The 14,391-nt window shown below is 40.6% G+C and overlaps 1 protein-coding gene across 5 annotated transcripts in view; it reads right to left on the reverse strand.

Moving 5' to 3' along the window:
- Positions 1 to 14,391, reverse strand: part of ppp1r13bb (protein phosphatase 1, regulatory subunit 13Bb) — a 31,358-nt gene that overhangs the window by 3,254 nt on the left and 13,713 nt on the right. Inside the window, exons 5-17 of one of the 5 annotated variants that reach the window (XM_014990183.2) lie at positions 11,805 to 11,906; positions 9,164 to 9,338; positions 8,737 to 8,936; positions 8,489 to 8,653; positions 7,688 to 7,880; positions 7,129 to 7,257; positions 4,280 to 4,413; positions 3,084 to 3,534; positions 2,005 to 2,771; positions 1,765 to 1,902; positions 897 to 1,030; positions 643 to 809; positions 342 to 541 (exon numbers count right to left, since the gene is read on the reverse strand). In XM_014990183.2, the coding sequence (XP_014845669.2) occupies positions 342 to 541; positions 643 to 809; positions 897 to 1,030; positions 1,765 to 1,902; positions 2,005 to 2,771; positions 3,084 to 3,534; positions 4,280 to 4,413; positions 7,129 to 7,257; positions 7,688 to 7,880; positions 8,489 to 8,653; positions 8,737 to 8,936; positions 9,164 to 9,338; positions 11,805 to 11,906 (2,955 nt within the window). The remainder of the gene's footprint in view (positions 1 to 341; positions 542 to 642; positions 810 to 896; positions 1,031 to 1,764; positions 1,903 to 2,004; positions 2,772 to 3,083; positions 3,535 to 4,279; positions 4,414 to 7,128; positions 7,258 to 7,687; positions 7,881 to 8,488; positions 8,654 to 8,736; positions 8,937 to 9,163; positions 9,339 to 11,804; positions 11,907 to 14,391) is intronic. The other 4 variants (XM_088002146.1, XM_088002148.1, XM_088002147.1 and 1 more) reach the window with 4 other exon arrangements.

The following is a 14,391-nucleotide window of genomic DNA, read 5'->3' on the forward strand; positions in this document are numbered from 1 at the left end:
TTACACAAGACATCATGTTGCTGCTTATGAAGACACGGCTTTCCAAACGAGCTCAGATTTGGATCCTCTGCCCACCTAGCAACGCAGAAAAACAGCCTTATTTGGGATTTATACATTTCTGTATAAAATATGTGGATAATTAATTAGTTCGATAAAGGAAACCTTTATGTCACTGTCTACTAATCCAAAAAAAATTTTTCACAGAGTTAAATGGAGGTTAAATTTTAACCCAGTCATTTCTGCCAAGGTAATCGAAAAGGGTAAATTCTGAAATTCCAAAAAAACTAAAATAGTTTATAGCAGTATAATTTAGAGTAAAAGGAATATTAAGCCTGCTGTACCCCGAGCAGGTTGCGGGGCACGTAGCCCTCCTTGTCCTCCAGCCGTGACCACCACCACTCCGTTTCATTTTCGTCCTGCCGCCGCAGGATTGTGATAGCATCTCCTTCCTTGAATGACAGCTCATCTGGACTCTGGGCTTCGTAGTCCCACAGAGCGTACACCGTGCCCTTGTTCATCACACCCAGCTTCTCCTGAACACCTGCACAGGAGAGTCCAGAGCAGCTTGTGTCAGATTTGAAGGAGATGAAGCAGCGGCGGGATTACAAAACCAGAACTTTCCTCTCTAGGCCCCTCTCTCACCGTATAAAAACTGGGAACACTGGATGTAGCCCTCCTCCATTTCCTCACATTTGTCCGCTGCCGTCTCCACATCACTAATGGTGCTCGCAAAGATGGCGGCTCCTGACTCCACCAACAGCTTGCAGAGATGAACGCTGTTGCAGGAGGCGGCGCAGTGAAGAGGAGTCCTGCTCAGATGAACGCAAGCAGTCAAAGGAGGGAGACGCGACCGGAGTCATGATTAAAGCGTTACGGTGTCGACTCAACGGACTCACCATCCGTCGCTGTCCGCCGCATTGACGTTCACGCCGAAATCTAGCAGGAACTTGACGATGTGGTGATGTCCTGCACACACTGCGTTGTGCAGAGGTGTGATGCCCTCATCGTTGGGAGTGCTGGGATTCTCCACCTGGAAAAAACAGAGAAGCATGAGGGCTATACGCCGCCCTAAAAATGATGAACTTCCTCATCTTCTTCCCATAAATACACTGAGGTTTTTGACTTCAAAGGGGAAGTATTGTGTATTTTCCAGGCACATAGTGCCATTTTATAGCACAATCAAGTAACTGTGTTCAGTTGTTTATAAAAATGTTGTATCAAACATAACTTAAAACATTTTGTCTTTGAAATTTAACGCAGATAAAAACTGTCCTACTTAAAGGACTCTGTCTCTTTAAGGAGCCCATAGTCTTTCCCACACTACACCTTCACCTTGTAATTGCAACAACATTTCTCCGGTAGCCCATTTACAGTCGTTCACAGTAAAATAGTGTGCGTGATGATAAGCAGAAGCCAGCTCTACCAGGTGTTTTCTAATTGCTGCTGCTAGTCTGAAGGAGCTGAGTGGGGCAGTCACTGGGATACTCTGTGAGGCAGAAGTTCAGCTGAAAAACTGCAGCTTCAGAGAAGAGCTGTGTTGAAAATGCGGCACTCAGTGAGAGCAACCGTTTTCCCATCCTGAATGGTTGCCACGGGAGATTAGAGGATTTCTCAAACATGCATGAAAGAATCATAGCAACACTTTGATTTTACATGATCTCAAATTCCAATTCCCCCTTTAAAGTAAAATGCTCATGGGGTGTGAATATTTTTGCACAGCTCTATGAATGAAATGTACATAAAGCATTCATCCGAAGGACATACCTCATAGATGATCCTCTGAACCAGATCAAACTCTCCCTCTAGGGACGCATCAAGCAGCAGGGCTAAAGGATTAAACTTGACTCTGAAGCCATGACCGGTGCGCTCAGAGTCGGGCTTTTTCAGGTTTGTGCGCTTCTCCTTTAACAAAAACAGAAATGTCTTAAGTTAAGAAAAAAGTTAATGTTGTATTAAAAAAAAATTAATAAATAAATAATAAGAGTACACTGCTGCTTGGCTCACCAGCTGTTGAGAAACTGCCGTCCCACTCTCCTCTGGACTGCTGACCTCTGGCACCGGGCTGGGCAGAGATGCCTCGGAGCCTCCGACGTTGTTGTTGTTGTCGTCTTCCGGTTCCTCCTCCTCGCCTGGATCCGCAGCTCCTTCCGGTGCCTTGGGTTCGTTGGCGTTGGCGTCGTTGGTAGAGGAAGCCTCAGAGCCTGGTTCCTCCCCTCCTGGAGGTGGCGGTAGCTGCGTCTCAGGGAGGAGGTTGCCGTTGTTTGTGTCAGCCAGTGAATCGCCTCCCAGGTATCCAGGTGGAATAGCCGGCTGATAAAACGGTGTTCCGTTACCGGCGCCGTTACTCCCACCTGATCCACTGCCACCATTCCCCTCTATGCCTCCAGCCAAAGTGTTGAACCTCTGGTAGAGAAGTTTCTGGATGTTGGGTCCGCTGGGGCCCTCGGGTTCTGTGATGGAGCTCCGTTTCTTTAGTGGTCTTGGAGCGTTGGCTAGCTTTTTACGGAGCACTTCCAGGTCTGCGTCGCTCTGGTAACGGAGCGGGGAATGGACCATAGGCGTAAGCTTCGTGGGACTGAGTGGCCGTGGGATATTCTCCACACTGGGAGGAGGTGCCGATGGTTGGAAGCTCTCCGGATCATCAAGTTCTCCGTCTACAGAGTCGTCACTGCCGGCGAGGCCTTGGAGTGCCGGGAATGCTCCACCTGCCTGGACGTAAGGCAGGGGGGATGCTGGTGTCGAGCTGGAGGAGAGAACAGGCTTCCCGTAGACTAGATGTAGAAAGAGAAGGTGGAATAAAGGCAAACAGGGATTTCAATCATTTTTTTAAACATATTATTACACTGCAAAAACACAAAAAAGTACTAGTTATAAGTGCAATAACCTCTATCGGATTATTTTACACATAACCGTTTCATCAACATTAAGGAGTTATTGTCTTAAAAGCTCCTATTTCATGCTGAAAATTTACTTGTAACTTAATTATGCATTATTTCAAGTGTACCAAGATATTTGCACTAGAAACTAGACCGGAAATACTTGGTTAGATTTTGAGTTTTTGTAGAAATGTTCTTAAGTCCTACCCGCTTTAACAGCAGGCTTCGGCGGTTGGCTCTTTGGCGCAGCATGCTGCAGATACATGTGATAAATGGAGCTCGAGTTCACGGTAGGTGGGCCCTTGCGGGGCGACTGAGGCCGCGTTCCTCTGTCCGGGATGAAGGGGCGCACCGCCACGGCGGGCGGATGATCCAGACGCTCGCTCAGCGCGGGAGGGAAGAGCGGAACGTTGGGCTGGAAGGTGGGACTCGGCGGCACGGAGATCCGCTGCTGGATCTGCTGAGAGGAGGAGCCGGTGGAGGACGGCACGCGGGGCCACGCGGGCGCCGGGGGGTTTGGAAGGGGCCGCGGGGGCGGTGCATCTTTGCGGCGCTCCAAGGAGCTGGCTGGGTTTGCGGAGGTGAGGTGGGATCCGTACGGCGGCGGCTGTGGCTTGGTTATGGCAGGGGAGGACACAGCAAGTTTTGGATCTAGCACCTGAGGGAAAAGCAGCAAACAGACAAGAATTATTTTTTTTTTTATGACAAATCAAGTGTCAGGGTTCTGTAGAATAAGATATCATTTGCATTTTGTTAATTTAATAAACATATTCAGTTTTTGAAAATAAATCAGCTTGACAAGTTATTTGATTGGAAGCAACCTGGTTGCAGTTTCTGAATGACAATATTGATAAAGGTAAAGGTAATTTTATTTCTATAGCACATTTTCAGCAACCGGGCAATACAAAGTGCTTAATGTACATCGTATGTAAAGCAATTTTTTAAGATATTACAGACACTGGAATCACAATTTGATCCATTCTAAGCTGTAATATGTAGCAAAATGTTGTGTGGATGGAAAAAAACAAACATTTAAAACAAAATGAATCGTGAAAATTAAAAGGCAAAATTGAACTTCTTGTGTAGCTGATTTGGTTGTCAATTTAGCAAAAATAAAACACACAAACCTCTTTGATTATGTTTAAAAATATTTATTCATACAACTATACAATGTACATCAGGTACGATTTGCTTGATCTCTAATGTTTAGATCTTATATTGTGATTTTTTTCTACAGTTTAAAGTCTGATTTGACAGTTTTATCTCAGAGTGATGATAAATTTGTTCAAAAATGAATATTGAGATATTATGGTCCTCACAGGTTTAAAAAACACAATTAAATTGGCCGTAACTAATCAAGGTTCAGAAGATTCATTAGTAAAGAATAGAACTAGACAGCTTACCTTTTCTGCATTTGGAGTGACGGGGGAGCCTGAGGTGGGGCTCTTGCCCTGACTGTCGGCCCCCGAGTCTCGTCTCTCAGGAGGCTTCAAAGTTGTGCCGGACTTGCCTATGGTGGGCCAACCAGTGTCATTAGCTATGACAAAACCAGGACAGAGTAAGTATGTTACAAAATATTAATAAAAATACTAACCATAGTGACAAAAGTCGCTATGCAAAGCGGCAACTAATCTGACTTTAATGTTTTGTATGAAATGTTTGGTCAGGGCTGTGTGGGATTTTAGTGAGGGAAAGTAAATATGTTACAAAGTCAGATGAAGGAGTCAGGATTTTTACATGTTGATCCTATTAACCAGAAATCATGAAGTGACAGACAAAATGAAACTATTTTCATGGAGGTGGCTCAGGAAGCTGTGAATCAGAACCACTTGATGGGGCGTTGGGTTTTGATTCAGCCGTCCCATAACGGGATGTTTTACCTGGTTTTTGAGCTCTGAGCCAATCAGATGAATCAGATCCATTGAAAAACATTCTCAAATCCAGAATAGATCATTAGCTGCTAAAAACAGGTTCCTTCATTTATTTCCTCTTTGAAAACGCTAATATGTTTTCTCAATTTCTTTCTTTGTTTGGGATCTAAGCCATAAGTCTTGTTTAAAACCCTGATCTGAAAAGCTTAGTGACAAAGAAAAGATGTAAAACAGCTCTTTTATATTTAAATGAGTCGATTAACTTAAATCACTGACTTGACAAAAAAAGGATGTAAAGTTAAAATAAATGAATAAATATACAAAAATATTTTAAGAATATTTTAAGTCTTATTTTAAGTCTTTTTAGATCATGGAAAAATGAATTAAGTGTCCTTTTCCAATTTTCCCTTCTCAAAACTTATCCAAAATTGAAAAATAAATCTGATAAAATTATATTACATGGTTTTTAAGGCTGAAGAAACCCTATGTTTGCTTCTGATATTGATAGGTATACACCGATCCAGCGAAGAGATACCTGAACCCAAATCATTTCTGGAAAAGTCCTTCAACTTAATATTTCAGATGTCTAGATGGCCTAAAATCTGTCTGAATAGATATTGATCAAAAACAGGGCTAAAACAAATATTCTAGAAAGACTGATCAATAGGACAAAAAAATCCTGAGGTCCAACTTCACAGCAATGACAATGGATTTGCATGCATTAGTAGAATAGAATAGCATGTAGTTGCTGCACTTGAAGTAAGACGTGCATTCAGGCTGAAATAGTAAATGTTTTCATTAGATTTGAGGGGTGGGGGGGGAAATCTCTTTTACAAAGGTGTGTCTTTTAGACAGCAAAGAAAGGGCAAATGGAAAAAAAAACAGAAAAAGAAAAACAGAACAGAACAGCAGGAGTAGATGAAGACGACAAAGTCGGAAAACCAAAATGCTGAAGTTCAATGACATGTTTAAGAGATTTCATCAGATGTTATCAGATTTCTTTCAGGTCTTAGATCAAGTGGAGGCTAACTTTATCAACAAAGCCGAGGCATATCATGCTGTTGGAACCTTCAATAAACTGAATGGGAAGCAATAATTTCTACTTTATAAAGCAAAACTTTAAACGGTCAAATTGAAACTGCTCCTTTTTTCCCTCAATAAAGTGATAAAGGCATTTTTGATACTTGAATCCCACTTCATAGTGATAAGGAAACCTTTCAGATTCAAGTCAATATCTTGTGCATGCAAAGTGTTTGACAACAGCAAATGCTTCCTAGGGTTTGAGATGTCACTACATTCGCATGAAGGTTAGTGCTACAACAGGCCATCAAGGAATGTTATGACACTGAGGAAAATAAAGATAATTGGCTGATTTGTGTGTGAAAACAAATGAGGCATTCAACTCTTCGAACCTTCTCAAAACTGTAAATAACAGGCACGGGATCAGCAGTGCGTTGATCATAGTCTCTCTAATAAATCCAAACATTTATTTTTGAATTATTTGAACGTACTGTTTAACTGTTAATAACGTTAAAATAAATAAAACGTACAGAGTTTTATAAAAGTATTAATACCCCTTAAAGTTCTTTATTTTGTCAAATTACAACAAACTACAGTGCATATGTCAATTTAAGAAAAGACCAACACACAGCAGTGCATAAATGTGACATTCAAGAAAAGGACAGACTTTTACTAATTAAAATACAAGGGGAAAAAAAATACAAGACTGTGTGCATCAATACTGTGTAAAAATTGTTTTTATTTGCCATTATGGCTGTAAGCCTGCAATATTGTAACATATAATATGCTTCGATTATTGCTGTGGTTATATTTTAAGATGAGCCTCTGCTCCAGTCTAAAGTATTTTGCAGACTATAAGATGGCTGCCTTGTAGTTTTGCACTAGCTTTACATTCTCCCACCTGGGTGGTGGCTCTCTGCAGCTCCTCCAGAGTTACCACTGGGCTCTTGGCTGCTTCGCCGATTACTGCTCTTCTCACCTTTAACCCTTTGCTCTTGTTCTTCTTCACAGGTATGCACTGCTTTTTGTTGGTCTATCACACAAAATCCTAATGAACTTTATTAACGTTTGTGGTTGTATTGCGTTAACATTGTAATATTGCAAAGGGGCATAAATACTGAACTCAGGCAATGTACTGCATTGCTGGTCTGCAAATATTGGAGGAACTCATCATAATGTAATCACTTTAATATAAAAAACACAAATTAGTTTCTGAGGAGGATTTCAAGGATTCCAAATAACTCTCTCTTTTCTCTAATCAGGAGTAAAATATTGAATGCATACTGAGGATCCTGTGCTACAATCAAGAGAAAAGGTTCAGTCGTTGCCCCTCCTTTGCATATGCAGCTCTGAGCACTCACGGGACGTGCCGTCAGAGCCTCTGGAGGCTCCGGGGCCCGGGTGTGACTCTGGAAAGGACGGGGGCACCGGGTCCACAACGATGTCTAAATCAGACACTTTCCAAGGACCGGGAGGCTTTCGCACACCGTCTACCCAAAAGCCCAACCCCCATCGAAACAGAGACATTACATGGACATGACAGAATTGGCACAAGGAGAGACCAGGACGGACAAAGAGAGTTCACACGACACAGGAAGAGAGTGAAGGTTAGAGAGGAGGGAAACAGAAGTCACAGAGGTCAAGTCAAAGCTGAGATCTAACAGTTCAGATTGGGAAGAAACGGCTTCGGTTCATGCAGGAAATGTTCAACGTGGAGAAGTGAAAAAGCCGGTTTGTCCCAAAGTGCATGCCGAATTCCTGCTGATCTCCTAACAGTAAATGTATTTTTAAGTCACTGTTTTAGTTAGGGATTTTGCTTCCGACACATCGGGTGAAATAAAACCTTGTACAGTTTATTTATTTATTTTTATTCTTTTCCTGGAAACATTGTTGTTCCTGATTCTATGAAGTTCAGCCCACCTGATTTAGGACGACCCTGGTTGGCTTGGTTATTCACACCCAGTGCTTGAGGCTTCAGAGGGTCAGGCGGTAAGGTGTAGCCCCCATCCTGTCGACTTGGTACCGGAACCTGGATGTAGGGCCCAACAGCAGCAACCCGACCCAGAGTGCCAGGGGCCGGTTGGGGGGAGGGAGGCCCGTTGGCTCTATTGAGCTGTAAGGAGAGCGTCAGACACATTTCAGACGTTATGATGGAGAGCTATGGACACTGTCAGAGCGCCTGAGGAAACCTGCAGAACTGATGTTGGAGAGATTTTTAACTCTCAGGCATCAGTTTAACTGACCAACTTTTAAAACTTGAGAAAAATATCCACCCTAAAAAAAATGCATTAAAAAAAAAAAAAATACTTTTTAGTATTTTATTTTTTCTGTGTAAATCTCTTAAACAGCATCAGCCCTTCTCAAAACTACCAAACACTCAAGAAATTTGAGAATTTTAACTTTTGACTTAAAATGTCAGTCTGGGTACTTAATGTCACGTTTTATTAACATGTCTTAATTTTCCAATCATATGTTTGGAGACAGTTCTTTAAAATGTTTACATTTTTTAAGAGTGAGTTTTTTTCAGATTTTATATTTTTGCAGTCTAGAGTAATGTACTGCACTGTAAGTGTCTTTGCAGAGCTGGGAGGGTTTAAGAGATTCTTGTAAAGGAAAAAAGAAAAGACAACAGTAGAAATGGACAAAAATATCCACGATGATGCCTGAAGGATAAAGAGACAAAAAAAACTCAAGAGATGGATTGAGTGTTCCTAGTCTTACAGGGAGATTTTCTTTTTGACGTGCCTCAGCTTTTTTCTTGTAGAGGCGTTCCCGCAGCTCGCTGATCCGCTTGTCCATGAGCGTCACCTCCATGTTGCGCTTGTTCAGAAGCTCCTTCTGCTGCTGCAGCTTGCTGTTCTGCTCCTGGTTCAGCTTGTTCCGAATCTGAGGAGCAGAAACGCCGTCATCACTGCAGCCTGAAGCAAAGCAAACCCCTCGTGAGCGGCGAGAACACGCAGAGCATTTACCTGGAGTTCCTGGTAAAGCTTTCTGAGCTCCAGGGCCGCTGCGCCGGTCACTTGGCCACCCAGGCCGGTCTGTATGCCGTTGAGCTTTCCTCTTCGCAGGTCTTCCAGCTGCAGGCTGAGCTGCTCCACCCTCAGCACGGCCGCCTGCAACTCGGCCTGCTTCTCTTGAAACAAACTGGTGACTTGTTCGATCTCTGCTGCTGGATGTTAAAACAAAAATCCCAATCAAACATAAATGCTATTTATGTATATGCTAATAGTCATCAGAAGGAAAAAAAATGCTTTCTGGAAAGCATACAAATAAATATATCTAAAGTTAATCTCTCAAAAATCATTGCAATAGCTGATTTATGTGGTATTACTACTAGGATATTGACTTAAAAAGGAAGAAGGAAAAAGTTAGAGTACATTTGGTAATTTTACATACACAAGTTGCCGTTGATGACCTTGCTGTAGTCCACCTGGCCTCTCATGGCTCGGATCTTTTTGAGTTTCGCCTCCTGGCTCTCCACACGCTCCTTGAGCCTCTGCAGCTTCTCGCTCTCAGACACGGTTTGCTGCTGCCGCCTCTCCTGCTGCTTCAGGTAACGCAAACGTTGCTCCTGAAAAATAAATAATTGGATTATTATTATTTTTTTTTTATATCTGTAATATTTAAAAACAAAACACAGAGATAATTATTTTTACCAGGAAGCGCAAAATGTGGCCACCCAGGGCCACATTCAATGTTTTATCAGAAGGGCAAAACATCGACCTCTGCTCCAACAAAACAAATTACTCTCGCAGGCAAATAAAACACACAAGATACCATCTAACACAGGAAGAGGAAGAGACACTTTTAAAGGGTAAACAGGTCTAGAGTGTGTATTAAACGGGATGCTTCATTGTGTCAGGAAGGCTGAAGAAAGGGTCAGATGACTTCATCTCTACCCAAGTGAGAATTGCTCCAGTTAGGGTCCTAAAATAAGAACCGACAAGCCCGAGTTTCCAAATGACTGCAGGGCCTCGAGTGGGGCCTACTTTTCACACATCACAACAAAAGGCAATACACCGTTGTGCTATCTGGAGGTCTACAGTGGCCTTTATCCTGCATGACTGATCAGCAAAACCACAAACACGCAAGTCGGGGTAAGATTGCGATAAACGATAATAATGTTGTTTTGAGACCATGTTTAAGTAATATAACGGTAATGGCAAAAATAATAATGCAAGAACACATTTTCAAAGATCAACGAAGTTTAAATTCCAATGAACATTTAACACTGGAACTGGAAAACATTTTAAACATCCAAAAATAAATAAAACAACAAATAAACTGAATATTTTTAAGTCTTTGTAAACAAAATTGTCCCTCAAAAAAAAAAAAAAGGGATAGTTGAGACCAAAACATCCAGCTTTTGGTGGAGAATGTGAATGAAAATCATAGAGTTTGTTTTAATTTTTCATGCAATTAATTGATTTATTGACTATTGTGACAGGCCTATTAACAACAACAGTCAAAGAGGCTTTCATGGCTTAACATTTACTCTTGAAATGCCTTAATTAATTTCATGTTTCTTCATGCGTTTAAAGTCTCTTCGTCAAAAGTCACGCTACAATCCGTCCAACTGGTTACACAACAGCTTGGCCCCCTTTTAAGGTCACAGGAGAATCTTTGCATGACACAAACACATAAGCAATTCACTGGACTTCTGTGTCCTGAAGTTAACCGAAGCAAGTGCAAGAGAGTAGCCATCAGCTGGCTTTCCAACCATCAGGGAGATCCATCAGCTAAGCATTTCAGATCAGCTCAAAAAATGAATAATCTGCATCATATTGAAATATGTGGATAATCCTCAAATTGATTAAAAACATAAAAGAAGCTGGGTGGCTCAGTATGTGATCCATGCGCTAAGGATACAGTCCTGGGTTCAATTCCTGGTCTCAGGCCATTTGCTGCATAGCTTAATGATTGATTGATGAGGTCCGAGTCTTTTAGCATTGAAGGCCTATTTACCATCACCCTCATTTTTACTTTTTTCTGTAAAGGTCCAAGTCAGGACTCTGAACCAGGCCACTCCAAAATAGCAGTATTCCTTCCAGTCAGAAGAAACATGTTGGTAAAATTAAAAGATTTTAAACCTAAAATGTGTGAATGATTTTGGGTAAGCTTTATTCAATGCAACAGCTAAAAATTATACATATCCTCAAGCAAAGAAGAAGCTTCTTTACTTGCAAGTTTCCTGTTGCAAGAATTTTATATTTAATACTGAAGCATTAAATATAAAAAATTAGACTGAGAATCTCACGCTTAGTCACCGGCTCATGCTTTTCCCTGAAACAACTGTCTTTATCTACCCATGAGGTCAAATGCAAATCTAAAAAACTAAACACCATAGGAAAATGTCTTGTGCTTTCATTATGCAATTGTGTTTTTTAAGAAATGCTGCAGCTGTTGAGCACAAAAACACAAACATGGACGAGTAATCTGAGTACTCCCTGAGATAAACCATTACAAATCATTAACCGTCATCATTTCTTTAAAAACTTATATCAAGAAAATTTACAGTGATATGTTGTCTTTTCCTGGTATAGATGTTCCCACATGGAATGAGGCTTTTTTGAGGTTTAAGTGGAAAAACAGAAAGTATATCTGTAATATTTTTGTCCAAACAGTGTGTAGGTCTGGTTTACAAAACTAAATTCTACTCCTCTTTTTCTTTCTTTATGAAATAAATTAAAAAGGTTTCAACTAGATGTACATTTTATTTTTTATCCTTATGTTTTTTTTTCTCTCTTCAAAAGTTATACATTTATACTCTTTTTGCTGAGAGTTCCAGAAAACCAAAATTAAATTCCTTGTTTGTGCACAGTTTGGGAAAATAAAGTTGACTCTGATTCGTTTTGACATTAAGTGGGTGTTAGCGTAGGATTAGACTCCACTAAATTGAACCCAACCATTCAATTTAGAGGAGACATGAAATGCAAACAATTTGACTGTATTTTTCTAGTCCAAAAAAAGATACAGCAAACAGAAACTTGTTCTGGAGAATAGATTGAAAAATAAAATAAATAAAAAATGGTTTTACCTTTGCAACAAGCATCTGCTGCTGAGCCTCGATCTGGTGCTGCTGCCGGGTGGCCATCTCCTGCAGCTCTGACAGCGTGAGCTCCACACGCTGATTCCCTACCTACAAAACACACACACACACACACACACTGGTCAAGACACTAAAATCTAAACATAGTGATCCCAATGTTGACACGCACCGAGATGTTACAATGAGTGCTGATATACACACAGCACAGAGGGCGGTTAAAGATTTCCAGTCAGGTGAAGAGAACTGATGGGCCTAATTGTGCAGAACCGTCCCGCTTTCTTATAAACACAACTGTCTGCTGAGTAAATATAAATAAATAAAGCAAAAATAGGCTTAAATATTAGAGCTTAAATTCCCATTACTAAGAGCTGCCGGATTCAGAAAAGTTCACGACCGGAGATTTTGCTTCTCCCCAGGAGCTTTGATGAGTAGGATGCTTTACTTTAGCGGATACCCGGCTTTTTCGTCCAGCCACAACATCGCGGTTTAACAGCTCGGAGCAAAAAAAGCTGGAAGAGCTGAAAGCTGCCACTGAGACAGAGCGTGACGTGGCGGTGTGTCCTAAAGCCACCACTCTGGTGAACGTCCCATAAATCTGCACGTCAACGACAAATGTAAAAAAAAATTTTTTTTAAAGTGACTAAGTGCAGAATAATACATGTGGCATCCAAGTTACATAAGCAAAAGCACATTATATAAAATAATGAAAAAAAGTGCCAGAGTAAAATACAAACTGACAAGTTACACAAAATATTCTATTTGTATAAAGTTTAAAGAGATATCCGATTCAATTTGGCACAACAGAGAGTCTCTCTTCAGACATTATATGTAATGAAGACTCAGTGAGACGATGAGACCAATGTGCCATTTAGTGTCAACAGCTTAATAACAGTTCATATGGCAGAGAGGGCATCACAATTACACAGCAGAGCTCCAACCAGTCAAATACACCACATTAAGTCTCCAGGAGACATTTCTTACAGTAAAAGGAAACTTTGACTCTACAGCCGTCCACAACTCCACCACATCAGATGTGGACCTTCATATCGTTTCCTCAATACTATCCACAGCTGGGAGTTTGACACAAGTACAGATTATGCTTTCTAAATAATGGGAGTGGGGTGAATACTTGCATTGGTATCATGTAAGGGTGCGATGGAAAAACGGCTTCTAATCGAAACGGGACAATTTTGAGTTGACCAGGTTGGTTGGAAACTTAAAAGTAATTGTTTTTCTGTTCAGTAAATGCTACCAGGTCATGATAAACACAACACTGGTCAGTGTAGAAGAAGTTACTGACAGAAAGGTAGTGTATCCAAGTTAAGATATTTTTAGTACTACTGAGGTTTTTAAGCCTCACCAGGAAACATTCAGACTGACAAAACACAGCTCGCGTTAGTGAAAAACATACTTTGAACATTTAATTGTAGTTCATAATAAATAATTTGCAGGTTAAAGCTTTAGAAAAGCTGAAAATCAGAAACAAAACGTTACCTGAAAAATAGTTCACTGTTGACATGATGTAGTAGTTATGTTTTGATGAAATAGAGCAGTATAAGTTGTGTGTATCAATAGTGATAAACATTGGATGAAAAAAACGCTTTTGAAAATTGGATAGTTAGAATATCCAATATCTAACTTGGATATTTCAGAATATTGAGAGAAGCCAAAGCTGCAGGGGAAACCTTTCAACCAGGAAGCTGGAATCCACAAACATTTTACTCCGAGGTCAACATCGTAAACACTGCTTATAATCTACTAAATCAGCACCTTGTGACATATTTTATAGGCTGCCAATTGGTAAGATTTTTTATAGTCATTTTAACTACTGGAGAAATTCCCCTCTTCTTTGTTTATGCACCTCAGTGCGGTTCACAGACCTCCTCCAAATTTAGCGTCTCTTATCTCAAAACAGGCAGCATTCCTGACACAAAGGGATCCGAGGAGAAACTGGATAATAACGGTTCACATGATGCTGAGTTTACAGGATTAAAGCACCAAACGCTGACAAACATCTGCTAAACTTCACAAATGTAAAAAAATAAAAAAATAAAAACTTCCAAATAAATGAAGCCAATAAAGACTGGAGATTATAAGTCAGTTGCAGTTAATAAAATATTTCAACAATTAACTAAATTACTTTTTTTTTGACTTTCTATAATTTCTTTTAAATGTTTCTAGTTTCTAATGCAAATTCACAAAATTTTGAAGGAGAAAAAAAAAAAAAATCAATGGGCCCTAAATAACAGGATTTGCAATGTAACTACAAACCACTCCAATAAAACACTTAGGTAACAGCATCCATGTACAACTATCTGTAGAGGCTGCTGAAATATTAATAACTGTAGCTTTCACCACCACACCCATCACAGTCCTCCTCTTTATCTACAGAAAACAATACCAACATAAATCCTGAACGCTTTCAAAACAAGGCAGATTTTTGTTATGCCTTCACTCCTGTTTTCCTCCAAACCAAACCTCTGAACATCCTCCAAAGATGCAGCTGCCTTTGAGTGAAGGAGCATTCTCAGTGAACTCCAAGCTTCTCTAAACTGCCTTCCTGACATGCTTGAAA

This window comes from Poecilia mexicana, unplaced genomic scaffold (assembly GCF_051168715.1).
Source record: "Poecilia mexicana isolate PSO_F unplaced genomic scaffold, ASM5116871v1 scaffold_21, whole genome shotgun sequence".
Taxonomy (NCBI): domain Eukaryota; kingdom Metazoa; phylum Chordata; class Actinopteri; order Cyprinodontiformes; family Poeciliidae; genus Poecilia; species Poecilia mexicana.